The sequence below is a fragment of the Chiloscyllium punctatum genome, chromosome 4, assembly GCF_047496795.1.
Source record: "Chiloscyllium punctatum isolate Juve2018m chromosome 4, sChiPun1.3, whole genome shotgun sequence".
NCBI classification, from domain to species: Eukaryota; Metazoa; Chordata; class Chondrichthyes; order Orectolobiformes; family Hemiscylliidae; genus Chiloscyllium; species Chiloscyllium punctatum.
Window position 1 is genome coordinate 42,100,214 of NC_092742.1, and position 20,717 is coordinate 42,120,930.

Here is a 20,717-nt window from a genome sequence, read left to right on the forward strand (position 1 = left end):
TCAATTCGCCTGCTCCTTGGATGCTACCTGACCTGCATCACACTCTCGACTCTGATCTCCAGCTGCAGTCCTCACTTTCTCCTAGTGTGAAGCATATACCTGTCTTCTGAAATTGGACAAAAAAAATTAAGTGCGTTAGTATATACGTTGCAATGTCTGTTCTGCTATTTGATAGATAATTCTACTTTTGTAGGAAAAGCAGCAGCACATAATGAGAGAGAGAAAAAAAAATAGGAGGCAGATAGGCCAAATCATCTTGCCATTTTTAAGGGCAATCCACTTAAATACATGAACAGGACTTTGTAAAGTAGACATGAAATAAGACTTGGCTCTAGATCATAGGTGAAATTTAGTGATAGTTTGAGCAGACTGGATTATGCATCACCCTAATGAGTGAGGGTGCATCTATAAAATCTAAAAAATGCACTGTGCCACACTGCTTTTAATTACCAAATTTTCATGTAGATACCAGATAATCGATGTGAAGGCTTAGTTATGCTGGGTGATGCATTTTCTTTTCTTTTGTAGGTTGTGCTTAGACTGCATTGCAAAAAATTCCACAGTTTTGCAAAATCAACTTCCATGGTTACCTCATCAACTGTTTTCTCAAGTGCAGAAGAAAATCACTTTCTGGGTTTCAGCTGGACACCAAGAGAAATAACAATGTATTTTAAACTGCAAGTTTAATTCAAGAAGGTTTGCGTACATAACATTTAATGATGTATTTCACAATATACATCATTGCAATGAGCAAATGTAATATTTGAAATGTACAAACCCAAATTGGGTTGATTATAAACGTGATTGTTGTTCTGTTGTACAATATTTTATTCAGTTTTGTAGACTAATTAACATAGCTACTATGTTAATACATTTTATATCATTCTGGAACTAGATTTGGAAATAAATTGTTTCATGTACAAACCAATAGTGATGGCTTTTTTTAAAACGTAAACCGAGACCTCTTATATTATATTCCAAGACAAATGAAGATTTTAGGTAAGTACCGAGTCTCCATTTTTATACTCGCTGTTATGGTCCAGATCTAATTCTTATTATTAGATTAGATTACTTACAGTGTGAAAACAGGCCCTTTGGCCTAACAAGTCCACACCAACCCGCCGAAGCGCAACCCACCCGTACTCCTACATTTACCCTTATTTGTTCACAGATTTAGATTATTCTCACCGACACAAGATCAATTAATGCACTACAATGGTTTTTGTGGCTATTACCAAATCCCTTTTCTTTAATATATTGGTCCTAAATACGTACCTTTCAGACTTGGAGGCTTGTAACCAGTGGTGCGCCACGTGGATTGGTGCTGGGTCCACTGCTTTTCATCATTTTTGTAAATGATTTGAATGTGAGCAGAGGAGGTATAATTGGTAAGTTTGCAGGTGACACCAAAATCAGAGGTTTAGTGGACAGTGAAGAAGGTTACCTCAGAGTACAACGTGATCTTGATTATATGGACCAATGAGCCGAGGCGTGGCAGATAGAGTTTAATTTAGATAAATGTGAGATGCTGCATCTTGCAAAGGCAAATCAGGGCAGGATTTATATACTTCATGGTAAGGTCCTAGGGAGTGTTGCTGAACAAAGAGACCTTGGAGGACAGATTAGTAATTCCTTGAAAATGGAGTCGCAGGTAGACAGGACAGTGAAGAAGATATTTGGTAAGCTTGCCTTTACTGGTCAGAATATTGAGTAAAGGAGTTGGAAGGTCATGTTGTGCTGTACAGGATATTGGTTTGGTCACTTTTGGAATATTGCGTATAATTCTGGTCTCCCTCCTATCAGAAGGTTGTTGTGAAGCTTGAAAAGATTCAGAAAGGATTTACAAGGGTGTTGCCAGGTTTGGAGGATTTGAGCTATGGGGAGAAGCTGAACAGGCTGGGGCTGTTTTCCCTGGAACGTCGGAGGCTGAGGGATGACCTTATAGAGATTTATAAAATCTTGAGGGGCATGGATAGGATAAATAGACATGCTCTTTTCCCTGGGGTGAGGGAGTCCAAACTAGAAGGTGTAGGTTTAGGGTGAGAGGGTAAAGATTTAAAAGGGACCTAAAGGGCAACTATTTCACATAGAAGGTGGTGTATGTATGGAATGAGCTGCCAGAGGAAATGGTGGAGGCTGGTACAATTACAACATTTAAAAGACATCTGGATGGGTATATGAATAGGAAGGGTTTGGAGAGTCGATAAGCGTGGCAATGGAAAAGCACAGCAGGTCAGGCAGTATCCAAGGAGCAGGAGAGTTGATGTTTTGGCTATAAGCCCTTTTCAGGAATGTGGGATATGGGCCAAATTCTGGCAAATGGGACTAGATTGGGCGAGGATTATTGGTCAATATGGATGAGTTGGACCAAAGGGTCTGTTTCTGTGCTGTACATCTCTTTGACTTTAATTGTTATTGATTGTAAATACAAACTAATATCTTTATTAATGCTGACTAAATTTGAGTAAAAACTATTAGCCATGCTAGGAGACTTGTTTCATTATTTCACCTTAATTCATTTGAAGTATTGTGCATTCCTTTGTCGTTTATGTTTCATTGCATTTTTAGATTCAATATGTTCCTATTTAGTTTTAATCTTTATGAATTGTTTACTGTTCTTATTTCAGACTGACATGAAGTGCATTGATTCTGTGCTGCAAAATATTTAGGGAGCAAATTCCTTTCATGGTTTAAGTGTTAGAATATTTCAAACTATTCTTTACACTTGTTGCAGAAGTATCTCTTCACCAATTCAGTTGCAATCATTAGGAGCCATATAAATGCTCAATTCCCTTTTCTGAATAGTTGATATGCTCCCAGAATGTAATAATTCAATGAACATTTGTCACCACATTGCATGATTATTTTCTGTTCTGGTGGGTAAGTGAATGTGAGGAATGTTGGCTCAGTTATGTTAGCCACATAAGAGCTTCAACCCACCAGTGGCTTGAATCCAATTTGAGAAAAGTTTGGGTAGGTTAGCAAGTAAATGACTACGAGAAGGTCTGCAGTTCACCCTATGAGCTGGCTCTGAGCTAGCTGGGTTAGTGTCATGTACTATGCCTGTGTAAATAAAGGATCACTGTGATGGCCTTGTGGAATTATTTCAGAGGCCATTCAACTTGAGATCAGTTCAAAAATCATAAACAAAAAACAATAAGCAGAATAAATGAGAATATGAGAACACTGATACTCCAGTTTGTATCTATTAGCTGTAGATCCCTGATTGTCCAGGTTATTAGCCCCAATAAGGAACTCATACTTTGAGATCCACTATCTGACATTGTTCCAATCACTACATTGTGCAATTTATGCTTTTGCTTTACTAGACTATCCCATTATGTAAAGTGAACTAGAAATGTTGGCCAGGACCATCATGTGTGAAAGTGGTAGGCAACTGAAAGTCCAAGTCATTTTTGCAGAACACTTATGTTCTGTCCATAAAGCAGTTACCCAGTCTGTTCCTCTCCCAATGCAGAGGACACCGAGTTATGAGCAGTGAAATAGACTAGATTGACCAAATCGGAGGAGAATAATCTCTACTTCACTTGGAAGGTGTCTGGACCCTTGGATAGGGAGAAGGAAAACGGGTAAGCTTTGCAACTTTTTCAATTAAATGGGCAGTTGGTGTGTGGGAGTTGTTTGGAGTGAATCGGAATGACCTGGAGGGAATGTTCCTTGCAAAATGATGCTTAGGTGGGGAAGGAAATATGTGCCTGGTGGTGGCAGAAATGGCAGCTAACGATCCTTTTGAATGTAAAGGCTGAGAGGGTGGAAAATGAGGACTATGGGACCCTCTTGCTGTTGTCGGAGCGAAGAGGCCCACTTTCCCACTCTTGTATCACGAGGCTTGAATTCCTCCATAAACAGGATCAAATTACACCTGGGCAGTGGGGGAAACAAACTTCTCTCGCTTATCTGAAAGCGAAACAAAATGCTGGAAATCCCAGCGGGTTCGGTACCATCCACGGACAGAAAACATGCTAACGCTTCGATTCTAGATGACTGTTTGTCAGAGATCCCCCTCAGGTTTGTTTACTCACAAACCCCAACCCAATCCAACCGTGTGTGTTTTGCTGCTGCAATTAAAAGGTCTTCCTCAGCTGTGGTCATGTGACCGGAAATCTTCGACGCAACTTCCGACATCCCGCGTCCCTGTTGGAGTTTGTAAACAAGCGGCGGCAGCGAGAATGCGGTCATAGGTAGACGGCTGGGGGGTACTGAGCCTGAGCCTGGGCCTGGAGTGTGAGGGAGGCTCGGCAGTTTATGGAGAGGTCTGCGGGATCTCTTTTACTGGCTTAGCCCGGTACTGGAGGCCGCTGCTCACTGGGATATGCAGCGGAACGTATGTCGGCGTTAGGCCCTTCAGTTAGTTTGAAATTCTGTGCCAGTGCAGATTGCTCACAACTGCAGTATTTTGCTTTTATTCGGGGAATGTGTTTGATTCATGCGGATCTCACCCTTGTTACGCAGACTGCCTAATTATCTCCAATGTGTGAATGGACTTTATATCCTGATGGCTAAATGTAGCAATATCTACTAGTTAGTGATGTAATACATTAATAATTCAATTGGTTATTTACTTTTAATTGCAATACTTTTTTAGATATTCTATTATTCAGGTTGTAATAAGCTTTGTGACTTTTTTCCACTTACTGAAAGCTTATTTGGGGCCAGGTGGAAAGTGCACTCAGTGAAGTTACATTGAAGTCAAATGTTGACTATTTTTTGTCTAGAAATTGTGAAACATGGCAAATGAAAATGAAGATTTGAATGACGGCCTACCTGTGGTAAATGAAGAAGAAGAAGAAGAAGGAAATGCTCTTGATTATCACCAGAATAGGATGCCACTCCCAACTTTTTACGATTTGGTACCAGAAGAACGTAGTGGCCATGTAGCTGTAGCATATGAAAGTTATATGTATATCTTAGGTGGTTACAAGGTAAGATGGTACAGATTACATGAGTTGTTCATGTAAATTTTATGAATTTATGTTCTATTTTCTTTGGATGACTCAGTACCAAATGACTGTTGTCTTTAAAACCTCTGCAAAAAAAAATCTTCAGGGAGTCCTGAACATATTTACTTAAAATAGTGACAGCACAAAATGAAGCTGTTCAACTCATTGTGTTTGTGTCAGTGTCTGCTGTCTCAGGTAATTCAGTCAGTTCCATTTTGACTTTGTCCCATTGTGCAGCAAGTTTATTTCACGTGTGCCTATGCAATTTCCTTTAGGAGTCATTGACAATTGCTGCTTCCACCATGTATGTAGGTGACAAGTTGAAGGTCATTACCATTTGCTCTGTTTAAAAGAACTTCCTTACATTTCCTAATATCTCTTGCCAGAAGCCATAATCTATGTCCTCTCATCCTTTATCATCGGCTAATGGGAACATTGTCTGCTTTATCTTAACCTGGCATAATTTTGTCCATTTTATGATATGCTTGCTCAACTCCTTTTGCTCCAAGGAGAAAGCTCCAACATCTCTGACCAAAGCTTGTAGCTAAATTTCCTCATCCTTGAGCTAGTCTGGTAAATAACTCTTTCTAAAGACTTCCACATCCTTCCTAAAATATGCGCAATAACTAGGTAAAGTACTGTACTATTGGTCTGCAAATGTCTGCATTGCTGTTCTGCTTTTGAATTCATTGCCTCTACTTATGAAACCTGAGTTCCCATTTGCTTTGTTAACTAATCTTTCAGCGTGCCCTGCAAGCTTCAAAGATCTTTGTTCATGATTCCTTACTGTTCCTATGAACTCTTTCTAAGTTAAGTAAATGTTGCCTCTTGCTTCCCCTTCTCCAAAATCAAACTTATTTCCCAAATCAAATTGCATCTGCCCTTTATTGAGGCAGAAGTGAGGACTGCAGTTGCTGGAGATCAGAGTTAAAAGTGTGGTGCTGGAAAAGCACAGCAGGTCAGGCAGCATCCAATGAGCAGAAGAGTTGATGTTTTGGGCATAAGGCCCCATTACTGATTAAGGGCTTCTGCCCGAAATGTCGACTTTCCTGCTCGTCGGACGCTGCCTGACTTGCTGTGCTTTTCCAGCACCACACTCTCGACTCTGCCCTTAGCTGCCTATTTTGCTAGTCCATGTCCTGTTGCTGTTGATTAGTATCATTCTTATTGTTTACCTCGCTTCTCAAATTTAATATCATGACAGATTTTGAAATTTTACTGCTTTCCAATATACACATTCTTTATGTATCAACTAAAAAAAGTGGTCTAGAACAGACCTTTGGGTAAATCTACTGTTTACTAATCTCCACTGCGAAAAAAAATCCATTTATCACTAGTTGCTTTTTGACCTTAAGCTAAATTTTATTTCAAGCTGACACTGATCCTCATTCTGAGACTATCAATTTTGTTCACCAGACTTTAATGTTACACTTTGTCAAATACAGTCTTAAAATACATATCACAGGCATTCCAAAATATAGATCATCATTCCTGATTTGATTTATTATAACCATATGTACCAGAATTCGGTGAAAAGTATTATATTGCATACTAACCAGACGAATCATACATTGCATAAGTACATCAGGTTAATAGAACAGAATGCAGAATATAGTATTACAGCTACAAAGAAGCTGCAGAGAAAGTGGCATGGTGGCTCACTCCCGTTGTCCTAATGTGCCGATTAGGTGGAATGGGAAATGCAGGATTACAAGGATAGGGTAGGTGTTGAGAGTCCAGATGGGATGCTATTTCGAGGGTTGGTGTAGACGTGATGGGCCTGCTTCCACACTGTAGAGATCTATGAAAGTAAAATCTTTAATCAAATAGGTCAGGATTTTTATCAAATTGAAATGGGACTGTAAAATCACAGTAAAAGATGTATCTTAATTACTTTGTGTCACTGTTGTCTTATTACTTTTTACGAATTATTTTACTTTTTGTTTTTCAGAATGCTGCAGTTCAAGGCTACAATGATTTCTATTTGCCAAGAGAAGAACTTTGGATCTACAATATGGAAACTGGAAGATGGTATGAGCAGTGTTTTTCTCTACATTTGGCATGTTGACATTAAAAAGAAATGAAATAATTCACACAAATGGTTTGTTGTGATTTAATGTCTTAGAGTGCATAGATAAATATGACATGACACAACCTTTTACAAGAGTCTGGTAATGTCTGGTAATCCTTTTGGCTTGATAGCCAACACAAATCGGCCCCCAAGTGAGATTGTTTTCTGTGTGTGTTCACTTCTCAAAATGTCACTTTCTGCGACCAAGCAAATGAAAGATTAATACCTGCAGTCACTGGAGTTAGATTTTCTGATAGTATCAATGTAAGGTGTGAACATGGAGCCTGCGGACTAGCAAGTCTCCAATTACATTGTTCAGTTTTTGTGTCTTTGGTCAGCCGTAACCAAGGCAGCTGCTTCTGTTTATCATGTTCATAGAGCTAGGTTAATGCATTCATCTGAATTCTCTTTTACATTCGTCTTTATCTCTTTGGCTGTAAAGATGCTGAACGTTATAGATCTATAGGACATTGCACCTAAATGTGACAATATTGTAGAAATAACATTTTCTTCTTTTTTGACCTCCATGGCATTAATAAACTTAGTCAAATATGTGCACATGCCCATCAACTTGTTCATACCATTCTGCAAAATGTTGTGCTCTTTGAGATTAGTCCTTGAGCTGAGGAATTCTTGAGGCTGTATATATGTATTTCACAGTGCTTGTCTGCATCCCAAACAACTTACTCACTTTCTTGATATAACGCTACAGGATGGATTATAGGATTTCCCAAGCCTTCCGTATGACCCCTTGGTCAGCTGTTGCAGAAAAATTGTACAATATATCTTGTTAACATTTCCTTTTAGTTGTCCAGTACTGCTGATCATCGATGATCATTGATTCAAGTATCAGGGTCTGAAAGAGCATTATTGAGAGTACATTAATGATGTCACACAGACTTGGGTAGGGTAACCGTTTAGGATCTCTGAGGAGTAAATGTAACAATTCCTGACATGCTCATACAGGTGCACAGTCCTTTATCTGAAATGCTCGGGACCAGCTGGTTTTCGGAATTCAGAATTTTTTGAATTTCAGAGTAAGTGGCAGTTTGGTGAAATTTTAAATCTTACTGGAGGAGCATACCCGCTAAGTAAAATGGGGCCTCTAAACAGAATTGAGGCCTGCTGATGCTGGACCACACCCCCCACATCACATCTGAGTGATGCATTGAGTGGGCGTCAACTTGGGTTAACTGTTTGCACGCCAAGCAACCTTGTTAATGAGAAAAAACTTCACAAAAATACCTTCAGACTTTGGAGCTTTTCGGATTTCAGGATTTCAGATAAAGGATTGTCTATCTGTATAATTTGATAGTGACTTAACAATATTACTTAGCTATCCTCCAAAAAACGCACGTTTCTAAAAACAGGAGTCCATTCACATTAGATTATCAAGAAGTGATTTTCCTCTACCATACTTAGCCAAGAAGACCCTGTTGATCTCTTTCTGAAAGTGGATGGCAGCATGGCAGAAAGTGGAGTGACTGACTACCTATACACATCTGCTAACTCAGTTTTTCTATCGAACTGGTTAGCAAGAACATTGTTCCGTTTATTGTATGCTTCTGGCTGCCCAACAAATAGTCTACTTCCTACTGCAATCCTTAGGAAGGGGTTACCCTCTCAATGGTGTCAAGTTTAAGGTTGAGCGCTTCTGATCATAAAAAATGAAGGTCAGTTAGGGTTCCTTCTGTTTGGTATAGACATAAATGCCTTCCATTGTTCTACAATCCAGGTCTGGATATTATCTGGGTCCCACCATAAGGTCTGCAAAGGATTAATTAATGCTGCTAAATGCTATAGAATTGACTTTTTAAAAAAAACATTGCCACTGTGCTACAAAAGCCTGTAAATGTTGCCAGTGTCCCTATCCCTGGATTGGGAGTCCCATGTGCTCCAGGCTGATTAGAAAAATAGCAAAAAAGTAGAGACAGTCTCTTCTCTGGTGAGAAAACTGGTGGGGTTTAAAAAGTCTACTATTCCTTGTGTGAGGTGACTCATGGCATTAAGAAAGAAGCGTGACTGTAGCAGTCCAAGAAAACAGTGACAATTGGAGTTTAGTATTAGAATTGCACTCACATATGCAGTGACAGTGTTAGTCCTGTAAGACTTGATGTCTTACAGAGACCATTGATTGCTCAGAAACTTTAGTTTCAAATTAGTGGATGTAGTTTACAGCCAAAACTTTAGTTGTGGGATCATACTCTTAACGAGCTTACATTTAAACAGCCTCAAAATCTCATCTCCACCACTTTATTCACCCGACCAACTTACCTTTGATTCTTGTTGCTGTTTTACATGCAAGATGTTATTTATTAGGATATTCTATTGTATTTATCCTACTTATAGGAGACACTAGCTTTAGGCAGAGACTCCTATGGATATAGGTTTGCTCACTGAGCTGGAAGGTTCATTTTCAGACCTTTCATCACCATATTAGGTAACATCATCAGTGAGCCTCCGGATGAAGCCCTGGTGGTACGGCCCACTTTCTATTTGTGTTTAGGTTTCCTTCGGTTGGTGATGTCATTTCCTATGGTGATGTCATTTCCTGTTCTCTTTCTTAGGGGATGGTAAATGGGATCCAAGTCAATGTGTTTGTTGATAGAGTTCCTGTTGGATGCCTTGTAGGAATTCTTGTCAGTGTCTGTGCTTGACTTGTCCTCTGGATGTGTTGTCCCAGTCAAAGTGGTGTCCTTCCTCATCTGTATGTAAGGATACTAGTGAGAGTGAGTCATGTCTTTTTGTGGCTAGTTGATGTTCATGTATCCTGATGGCATGTTTTCTGCTTGTTTGACCAATGTAGCGTTACAGTTCTTGCAAGGTATTTTGTAAATTACATTAGTTTTGTTGTCTGCATGGGGTCTTTCAAGTTCATTAGCTGCTGTTTTAGTGTGTTGGGGAGGGTGGCTAGGATTTCTGGATATGTTTAGTTTGGGTTTGTTGGCAGACTGTGTTCATTGGCTATCCGTTCTTTTTGATTACACTGTATAGGTGATTTTTCCTCTGCTCTTCGTAGTTCCTCTGCTGCAGTGTGTGGAGGCTCATTGAAATAATGTTCACATGCAGCTTCGTTTGTGGGTGTTGGGATGATTGCTTCTGAAGTTCAGTGTTTGGTCTGTATGTGGTGTTTTCCTGGAGATGCTGGTTTGAAGTTCCCCATTGGCTGTTTGCTGTACTGCAACATCTAGGAATGGCAGTTTGTTGTTGTTTTCCTCCTGTATAGTGAATTTTATGCCAGTAAGAATATTATTGATGGTCTTGAAGGTTTCCTCTAATTTGTTTCGTTTAGTAATGACAAAGGTGTCATCTACGTAGTGGACCCAAGGTTTGGGTTGGATGGTTGGCAGAGCTGTTTGAGTCTCTGCATTACCGCCTCTGCTAAGAACCCTGATGTCAGAGATCCCATGCATGTTCCATTGGTTTGTCTGTAGGTTTTGTTGTTGAAGGTGGAGTGCGTGGTAAGGCATAGGTCCACTAGCTCATCAATACTGTCCTTGCTGATGAAGTTGGTGGTGTTTGGTGTATGTGTCTTTGGTTCTTCTAATAGTGTAGCCATTGTTTCCTTGGCCAGGTTGATGTTGATGGATATGAACAGGGCTGTTACGTCAAAGGATACCATTATTTCACCCTTTTGTGTCTTGGTGTCTTTGGTCTTCAGGAATTCTTGGGTAGCATGGATGGAATAGCGTTAGTCTTCTACTAAGTGTTTTTGTCTTTGATATAGCTCCTTGGCTAATCTGTAAGTTGGTATTCCAGGTAGCGAGACTATGGGTCAGAGAGTATTATGCACCAGACCAATTTTATTACTTTTTTCTCCCCACTTAGAAAAATCACTTTTCTTGCAATTTGCTAAGCATTTAAGGGTCATTGTCTTTAGGGAGGTTTTACTGAGCAGCAAATTGGACAATTAATTCTTTTAGATACTATGTGGTGAACTTCAAAAGTTGGCTCTACCACATATAACAGAAAACCCCAAAATTAGTCTCCGTTTGAAGCATACATGTGAACTTATCAGCTAATCTCAGTAGATACAGCCAGGAAAGTCACTCTTAGCTTTTCCCTTTCCTAAAACACACCAACTGAAATCAGTCAAGTCAATTTTCAGTACTTTCTTAAATAATGCTGGAGACTGTAGAAGTTGTAAGGTTGAAGACTTTTTTCACCATGACTGTTATAGCAGCCTGGGAAAAAAAGTCAGCTGAGTATCCCATTGGGTCTTTGTTTTGTGGAATTTCATAGTTGAAGATGCACAGCATGTGAAGAGGTAGCTACTTGAGCTAGTTTCTCAGGCACGGGCATTCGTGAGAAACTTCATGAAGAGAGGAAGAGGAAGAAATGGCTACATGATCTTCAGTAGACACAATGACAGTATAGACAAAGAATAAAAATTGGTAACATCTGCTTTAATAAACAATTTTAAAAAACGTAACTATTTTCAGACAAAATATTTAATTTCCTACAGGAAGAAGAAGTACACAGAAGGTGATGTTCCTAAGTCCATGTCAGGAAGTTGTGCTGCTTGTGTGGATGGAGTACTATATCTGTTTGGAGGACATCATGTAAGAGGGAATACTAATGAGGTAACAGCTTTGGACTGTTGAGCAAACATTCTAATATAGTTAACTATAAAGTTGTTAGATTGTAACCTTTTTTTTTTTGAAAACTGACTTGTCAAATGCTTAAATGCAGATATTTATAAAACCATTGTTGATGTTGATTAATTCCATCCCTCTCATTGTCAGCAGTCTCCTTCCATGCCTTAACTATCGGCGATTTGACTTTTCCACTGCTGTCCTGGCTGGTCTCCCGGACTCTACCTGCCTTGCACTTGATGTGGAGGTGCGGTGTGAGACAGGGATGGTCAAAGTCAGAAGTCACATGACCCCAGGTTATAGTCCAACAGGTTTATTTAAAATCTGAAGCTTTTGGGGCACTGCTCCTTTGTCACTTTGCTTGATGAAGTGAAAATAAACCTGTTGGATTATAACCTGATGTTGTGTGACATGACTTTTGCCTTATGCTTGAAGTTATTAAAAATTCTGCTGCCCTTGTCTTAACTCTCAGCAAGTTTTGATCCTTGTTCTCACTGATCTACCTTGGCTACTGATCAAGCAATGTCTTGATTTTAAAGTTCTCATCATTGTTTCTAAAATTCCTCTTGCCTTGCTTATCTTTGCAATCTCAAGCCCTACTGAGACATCAGTGTTTCTTTTTAGTTCTGATTTGTTATGCATTCCCGATTTCTAACTGGGCCATGACCTAAGTACAGGAAATAACAGCAGCCCCGTTAACACTGCAAATTCCTCTGTCAAAATTGGTTGAGTCCTAAAGAATGTAGTTACTAGACTCTGTTTATGACAGCTGGTGAAAGAACCAGAAGGAGTCAAAAGCACACCGGATCTCATCCTCAACAGTCTGCCTGCTGGTGATGCATATGTTAAGGAGTAAAAATTGCATGGTCCTTGTGGAAACAAAGTCTATTGAGAATACCCTCCATCACATTGTGTTGCATTGCCATCATAGGATAGATTTCAAACCAACCATCAATAAATGCTCTTTGAACAGCCTGACATCACCTACACCCTCATGGCCTGACTTTAGAAATGGTACCTCTGCTTTGCCTCAAACCACTCTGTTCCAATACAGCTACTACACTGAGATCGACTCAACAATGTTCAAAATTGTCCAGAGAAGCTAGACAAATCTAAGTGGCTGTCAGTCTATTCTTGGTGATGGAGAGGCCATCAACACTGCTATTAAGCAGCATTGCTTACCAACAACCTGTTCCCTGATGCTTTGTTTAGATTCTGTTGGGGCACTCAGCTGAATCATTTGCAATTGGGGAATGGGAAGCTGTTTGTTGATTGGAGTCATACCTAGCACAAATAAAGATGGCTGTGGTTGTTGGAGTTCAGAGATCTCAGTAACTAATTGCAGGAATTCCTTGGAATAGTGACCTGTGCTCAAAATCATTAGCTGCTTCATCAATGACAGTCCTTCTATCATAGATCAGAAGTGGCAATGTGCAACTTTCAGCAAAACAATATTCAGTACCATTCATGACTCAGGTGGATATAGGCTGCTTCACTAAGTGCAGAAAGATCTGGACAGTGGCCAGGCTTAGGCTGACAAGTGGCAAATTAATTTGGTGCCACACAAGTGCCAGGCAATGACAATGTCTGACAAGTGTCAATCTCATAGTCTCTTAATATTTCATTGCATTGCCAACTCTGAATCACCCATTGTCAACATCCTGGGTGACCATTGACCAGAAACCGAACTGGCCATATATTTTGTTGCTACAAGAGCAGATCAGAGAGGCGAGAAATCCTGCAATGAGTAGTGCATGTGATGACTCAAAACTCTGTCCGTTATTAACATGGCCCAAATTATTGTGATGGAATACTTGCCTGGATGAATGCAGCTCCAACATCAGTTGAGAGGTTTGACATCATCCAGGACGAAGTGGTTGGCTGATTTGGCACCATATCCACAAATACATATTCCCTGCACCATCAATGCACAGTGGCAGTACTGTGTACCATCTAAACCTACACTGTGAAATTCACAAAGCTCCACATAGAGCACTTTCCTAAACCAGGATCATTACCATGTAGATACAACAGTGAAGAAGGCACAACAACACACCACCTTCCTCAGGCGGCTCAGGAAATTTGGCATTTCCATAAGGACCATCACCAAATCTTACAGATTTACTATTGAAAGCATGCTATCCAGGTGCATAACAGCCTCGTATGGCAACTGCTGAACCCAGGACCGTAAAACAACGGAAGGTTGTGTGTACGACCCAGACCATCACAGAAGCCACCCTTCCATCCATGGACTCTGTTTACATGGCTTGTTCCAGTGGAAAGGCTCCTAACATCATCAAAGACCTAGTACACCCGGTAATGTTCTCTTGCAATCTCTTTTGTCAGGCAGAAGATACAGGAGCTTGAACTCTCACACCAGAAGGTTCAGGAACAGCTGTTTCTTGGCTGTTCTTAGACTGGTGAATGGACTTTCTCGCCTCATAATGTAGATCTTGCTAACCTTGATCTTGCCTAGTGTACACCCTGTGTAACACAAGCCTCAGTTTTTTTTTTCACCCTATAATCTGCACCTCCTTGCTTACTATAATCTGCCTGTACTACTCGTAAACAAAGCTTTTCCCTGTACTTGGGTACACATAACAATAAATAAATTAAATTTAGAAAGACAAGGGAAGCAGGTACATAGGAATGTTATCATCTTCACCTGTAAGTTACTCTTCATGCTAACTTGGAAATGTATTATCTCTATTTCAATGTTGCTGGGCCCTCCTCAACAGCTTTTTGGGTCTACCTACTGTCTACAAAATGTACTGCAATAGTTCAAGGAGACAACTCATTGCCACCACCACCTTAACAGTAGCTAGGGATGGAAAATGAGTCTTGGACCATCCAATGAAGCACACCCACTATGGATGAGTTTCTAAAACAAAAATTACTGTGTCTTCGGTTGTCTTGACTCACAAAGCTCTTGAAATTACTTCTCATACCTGTCCACCTGTTTTTGTTTTCTCATTGACGATATTTCTTGAAATCTATAGTTTTGACCATACTTTTAGCCATTAATTTAATATCTCCTTTGTTAATACTTTTTGTCATTGGTTATAATGGGTATCAAAATTGAATTAAGTTGTTTCCTCTTTGCTGCTTGTAATGCATAGTAAATGTGTCGTTTTTGAAAAATGGCATTTGTCTTGTGGATTTGTGAAACCAGTAATGTTTAAAAACCTTACTTTTTTCATCTCAAATATTTCTCCTATTGGTGGTAGGGGCACAATTTTTTCCCCCATCTTTTAAATCATCCTGTGCAAGTTGTAGTAAGCTTTCAACTTGAAATGCTGCAATTCCTATGATGGGTGCTGCATATCATTTGAAGGGAGATCAATGTAATGTAATTTGGAAATACATAAGCAGAGTCGGCATGGCTTCATGAAGGGAAAGTCATGCCTCACAAATTTACCAAGATTCTTTTGAGGAGGTAACTAGCAGGATAGATAAAAGGGGAAGCAGTGGATGTAATTAATTTGGATTTTTAGAAACTGTTTGATAAGATGCTAAACATTAGATCATTTAAGACAAGAGCCCATGGTCCTGGAGGTAGTCTATTAGCCTGGAAAGAAGATTAGCTAACAGATAGAAGGTGAGTTGGGATAAGTGGGGCTTTTTTATGATGGCAACCTGTCTCTAATGGAACGCCACAGGGATCAGTGCAGAGACCACAACTATTTACAATATATCTGAATGGTATGGCTGAGGAATATGAACAGCCAAGTTTGCAAATGATGTGGGAAAGCAAGTAGTGAAGACAGCAGTCTAAGATGAATAGAGACAGGCAAAAACTTGGTTAGATGGGACATAATATGGAAAGATTTGAGGTTTAGCAGGAGTAGAGGAGGTGAATATGTCCTATAAATGGACGGTGTGTGGGGCTTGTTTTCTGATGTGGCGTGTGATACATCAAAATGACCATCTAAGCCTCCTGTGTTAACTAAAATTCAGCTACTAGAATTCTCCAAATAAAAGGACAATGTAAATTATTTTGGTGCAGGTGTACAGGACTTCTCGGGGGTTTCCAATGTGGAGTAAGACACACCAAACTGATCGCTGTGAGCTCTTGCATTGATTAGACCAATGAAAATTTAGCTACTCTGTTCCCCCAATTAAATAGAATTTTTTTGTCAATCTCTTAGCTATGAGAGTACTGTACTTGGAATAGTGCCAAGAACTGAAATAGTTTAGGGGGGGCAATAATCAATTTGTAAATTTGAAGTGCAGAAAACTGGGAAAAGAGTATCTCCTTTACTTCTCCTATATAAGTCTCTTTTCAATCAATACTTGAAGAAAATGGAGCATACTTGAAGTAGTCTTCCAGTTGGCCATAGAGAAAGTTTCTGCAAGCAGAGTAATATCTGTGACAACAGCCTGAGACTGTACAGCACTGATGCTGCTGTGGCAACTGATCTTCATGTTTCAAGTGTGGATGATATGCCAATTTCTACTGGCCTGTTCTTGACTATGGCCATGATGAGTCGGGATTGTGGTGCTAGAAAAACACAGCCAGTCAGCTTCCGAGGAGCAGGAGAATCGACATTTTGGGCATAAGCCCTTCATTCCCAATGCTTTGCAAGCATCACATTCTCAACTCTGATCTCCAGCATCTGCAGTCCTCACTTTCTCCTGTGGCCATGATGAGAGCTGCTTCTGTGAGGCATCACTGGATACTAATCCCAGTAACTGGTCACAATAAGTGATCCCTGACACTCATCTGAGCAACCATGCTAATGGCTCCCATTCAGTGTAAAAATCAACACTACAACTTTGGTGCAATGGACCAACAGGTCAACTAATTATTTAATGGAGAAAGAGGCTACAGGACAGGGGATATGGGATTCTTTGTGCATGAATCCCAAAAACCTAGCATCCGAGTTCATTGAGTAATTGGAAGGCAAATGGAATGTTAGCTTGGGAATGGAGTTTTTAAAAACTAAGGAGCAAGTTTTATCAAATACCTTGCAAACACTAGGAAGAAAAATAAAAGTTATGATGGTGAACAAGAAGAAAGATTTGCATTCGAATCCTATCGGAAAGAAGAGCAGAACTTCAAGGTGGGCGTACCTCAAACAGAAGTAGCTGTGGATTACACACGAAACTGAAACAAAGAACTGCAAGTGCATGAGACCAGGACTAACTCTTTTGTTTTATTATTAAAGTAAGAAAGTTTTGCTAAAACTGTACATAGTGCTGGACAGACTACAGTTGGAATACTGAGAGTTGTTTGGGCCCTTTTCCAGGGGAAGATATTCTGGCATTGGAGGAAGTCCAGAGGAGGTTCACTAGGCTGTACCAGGTATTGAGGAAGTTTTTTATTTTATGAGTAGAGTTTGATTAGTTTAGGCCAGTACTCATTGCAGCTCAGAAGAATGAGAGGTGATCTTATTGATCCATGCAGGATTCTTAAGGGACTTGGCAAGGTAGATTTGGAAAGGTATTTCCCTTTATGGTCGAGGTCCAAAGGGTATATCTCAGAAAAAAGACATTGTACATTTAAGACACAATTTGAAGAGGGATTTCTTCTGAGGGTAGTGATTCTATGGAATTCTTTACAGCACAGAGTTGTTGAGACTGTGCTAAATTTAATCAAAGCTAAGGTGAAGAGATTTTTAATTAGGTACGGAGATAAAGTGGAGTTGAGGATTATCAATTCAACCATGATCTTGGTGGATGGCAGAAAAGACATGGTGGGCTGAAAGGATCAGAGTTAGGCCAGATTCTTATGGTGGTTCTGACAATGAAAAAAGAAAGATGATACGTGCGCAAGTCAGTGTGTGACTGAAAGCAAAGTTGATGGTTTTTCCAAAATGATACTGATCATGTTGTCTTCTGTGGTTGAAGTCACAGGTAAAATGGTGTTGTTGGCAAAACCCTTAGTACAGTATGTTCTGTAGATAGCTGTTTTGTTACTAGAAGCACAGAGATCACTTGGCATTAATGTTGTATCACTAATTCAATATAATTATGCAACATCACTTTAGCAATTAATTAGAATTACATCTTTCCTAATAAGAAATTATGATTGGGGATGTTTAAGAATTCTGCACACAGGCTGAATAGACATTTTACCTCCATCTATTTCCCTTTCATATTATTGTCCAACAACCCACTTAGCCAAAATATGTTTGAGGTTGATTAAGAGAATTCAATTATTCTAGTGAGTTCTGAGCTCAATCCTGAACAGCCTAGCCTTAAAATTAAGGTCATACCCCTTGCCTGGATTTAGTATTTACCAGCTGAAAATGTGTTGCTGGAAAAGCGCAGCAGGTCAGGCAGCATTCAAGGAGAAGGAGAATCGACGTTTTGGGCATGAGCCCTTCAGGAATTAGTCACCCTACAATACATTAACACTATTAATAACTGAAGTTGGAACCTCCAGTGTAACAAATCTGCTGTTAGTGATATTTTTTTTTAATGTTCATTCATGTGATATCAACTTTGATTAGTCAGCCCCTGGAGTTTGCTGTGTCATTTAAAACAGTTGTGGCTGATTTCATCTTTGTCTCATCTTCCTTTTCCTGTCCATTCTCCATAGCCCTTTAACTCATCACTAATGAAAAATCTGGCCATCTCCTCAAATTTACTCAATGTCCCACTTGCACCACATTCTGGGACAGTGCATTCCACATGTCATGCTCATTTGAGAGAAGTAATTTCTCCTCATCTCTTGTTTTTAATCTGCCAGCCCTTATTTTAAAGCTTTGACTTCTCATTTCCAATTGTCCTGAAGAGAAAACATCCTTGCTAGATCAATTTTGTCAATCCTCTTTAGTATCTTATATACCTTGATTAGACCTCCCATTCTTCAAAACGCAAGAATATAGACCTAAACTGCTCAATCTGTCTTCTGGAATCAATCAAGTAAATCTCCTCAACTGCCTCCAATGTAGCTACATCTCACCTCCAGTAAGGGGACCAAAATTGAACACAATACTTCTCCCTAATTTCCGTGGAGGAGATAATGTTGAAATTCTATCTTTAACTGCTACAGTTCTTTGGGTTTCTGAGTGCTGTTAGGAAAGCAGTTCCAGGGTTTTCAGTCTGTGACGGTGAAGTAACAACAATATAGTTCCAAGTCAGGATGGTGTGTGACTTAGGGTGCTTTTGCAGGTGGTGATGTTCCTATGTTTCTTTCATCCCTCCCTTCCAGATGGTAGATAATGCACATTTGGAAAGGGCAGTCAAAAGAGCCTTGGTGAGTTACTGCAATGAATCATGTAGATATGTATGCGCTGCTGCCACTGTGAATTGGTGGTGAACGGAGTAAATGCTGAAGGTGGTGGATATAGTGCCAGTCAAGCAGGATGACTTGTCCTGGAGGCAGCCTGCTTGATTAGTATTTTTTGGACATGCACTCATTCAGGCATGTGGAGAGTGTGGTCAGATTACCAGCAGCAGCAGAAATGTCTTTGAGACTGGTTAGGAGCTACAATGCTGCATGCTGGGAACCTTGGTCATGATAGTTTAAATCTGAACTTGGTTAAAGCTGCAGCCAGAACTGTATACTGTCACCTGCAGCTTCCTGTGTTATAAAGTCATAAAAGCTTACAACATAGAAACAGTGCTTCAGTTCAACTTGACCAGATCTCCCAAACTAATGTAATCCCGTTTGCCAGTATTTGGCCCAAACCCTTCATATTCAGATGCCTTTTAAATATTGTAATTATACCCACTTTCACCACTCCCTATGCCAGCCCATTCCATACTTGCTGCACCCTCTGTGTGGAAAAAGTTACCCCTCAGTCTTTTTTAAATCTTTCCCCTCTCACCTTTAGATCCAGATTCCCCCACTCTAGGAAAAAGACTTTGGCTATTCACTCTATTCCTATCCCTCATGACCTTATAAACCTTTCTTTTTAAGATCACCTCTTAGTCTCCGAAACTCCAGGGAGTAAATCCCCTCAGCCTCTCTGAGCTCAAACCTCCAGTCCTGGCACCCTCTCAAGTTTAACAACATCATTCCAAAGCAGGGTAACTAGAATTGAATATAATATTTCAAAAGTGGCCTCAATGTCCTATATAGCCACAATAACATGACATCCCAACTCCCATATTCAAAGCACTAATCAATGAAGGCAAGTGCATCAAACACCACCTCCACAGCCCTGTGACTCAACTTTCAAGGAACTGTGCACCTAGGTCCCTTTGTTTGACAACACTCCTCATAGTCCTGCCATTAAGTGTAAAAGTCCTGCTCTGGTTTGCCTTACCAAAATGCAATACCATCTGTTGGTCCTCAGCCTGTTGTACTCCGTGGTAACTTTCTTTGCTGTTCTCTACGCAATCAATTTTGGTGTCGTCTGCAAACTTGCTAACCATACTTCCTATATTGAAGTCATTTGTATAAATGACAAAAAGCAATGGACCCAGCACTGATCCTTGAGGCATATCACTGGTCACAGACTCCAGTTCAAAACACAATCTTCCACCACCATCCTCTGTCTCCTTCCTTCAAGCCAATTTTGTATCCAATTAGATAGCTCTTCCTGGATTCCATGTGATCTAACTGTGCTAACCAGTCTACCATATGGAACCCTGTCAAACACCTTGCTGAAGTCCATATAGACAACATCTGCTGCTCTGCTTTCTTCAATTTTCTGTGTCCCTTTTGAAAATTCACTAAATTAGTGAGATTAAGTAAGGGAGGTTTTATGGCTGTCGGACTGGCACCATATTACCTAATGGACCATGGAATGTGTCATTTACAACTTAATGTAAACATTTAGGAGTTGATTACCAGTAAACTCCATTAGCTGGGATTGAATGTTGTGATCAGGGTTACACACAGGGCGTCAAGTTTCAATAGTACTTTCTTATTGAACTGGCTGTAGGGTGGATATATTATGGTAGAGGTCCCATGACTACATCAAGCCAGGAGGCAAATTAATATAGGATTGCATTTCTATCCCAAGCATCTCCCTTTTATACAGAAACAAAGGATGCATTATCCATTGCACCGTGAGAGTTACCTGCTATGCGTACAACTGTTTTCATACACTCGCAGTTTGTTATTCTTGTTAGTCTTGCACATGCATTGTGTACACAATCTTTAGTTTATGTTGGCGCTTCATGGTGCTTGTT

General features: G+C 40.0%; 2 protein-coding genes across 5 annotated transcripts in view; both read left to right on the forward strand.

Moving 5' to 3' along the window:
• Positions 1-924, forward strand: part of LOC140476222 (kelch domain-containing protein 1) — an 81,305-nt gene extending 80,381 nt beyond the window's left edge. For all 3 annotated transcript variants that reach the window (XM_072568477.1, XM_072568475.1, XM_072568476.1), the window contains one exon: positions 529-924. In XM_072568477.1, coding sequence (XP_072424578.1) covers positions 529-687 — 159 coding nt within the window. In that variant the 3' untranslated portion in view covers positions 688-924. The remainder of the gene's footprint in view (positions 1-528) is intronic.
• Positions 925-4,099: 3,175 nt separating this feature from the next.
• klhdc2 (kelch domain containing 2) overlaps positions 4,100-20,717 on the forward strand; it is a 39,770-nt gene continuing 23,152 nt past the window's right edge. The window contains exons 1-4 of one of the 2 annotated variants that reach the window (XM_072568480.1): positions 4,100-4,202; positions 4,737-4,943; positions 6,913-6,992; positions 11,498-11,615. In XM_072568480.1, coding sequence (XP_072424581.1) covers positions 4,749-4,943; positions 6,913-6,992; positions 11,498-11,615 — 393 coding nt within the window. In that variant the 5' untranslated portion in view covers positions 4,100-4,202; positions 4,737-4,748. The other variant, XM_072568482.1, reaches the window with a different exon arrangement.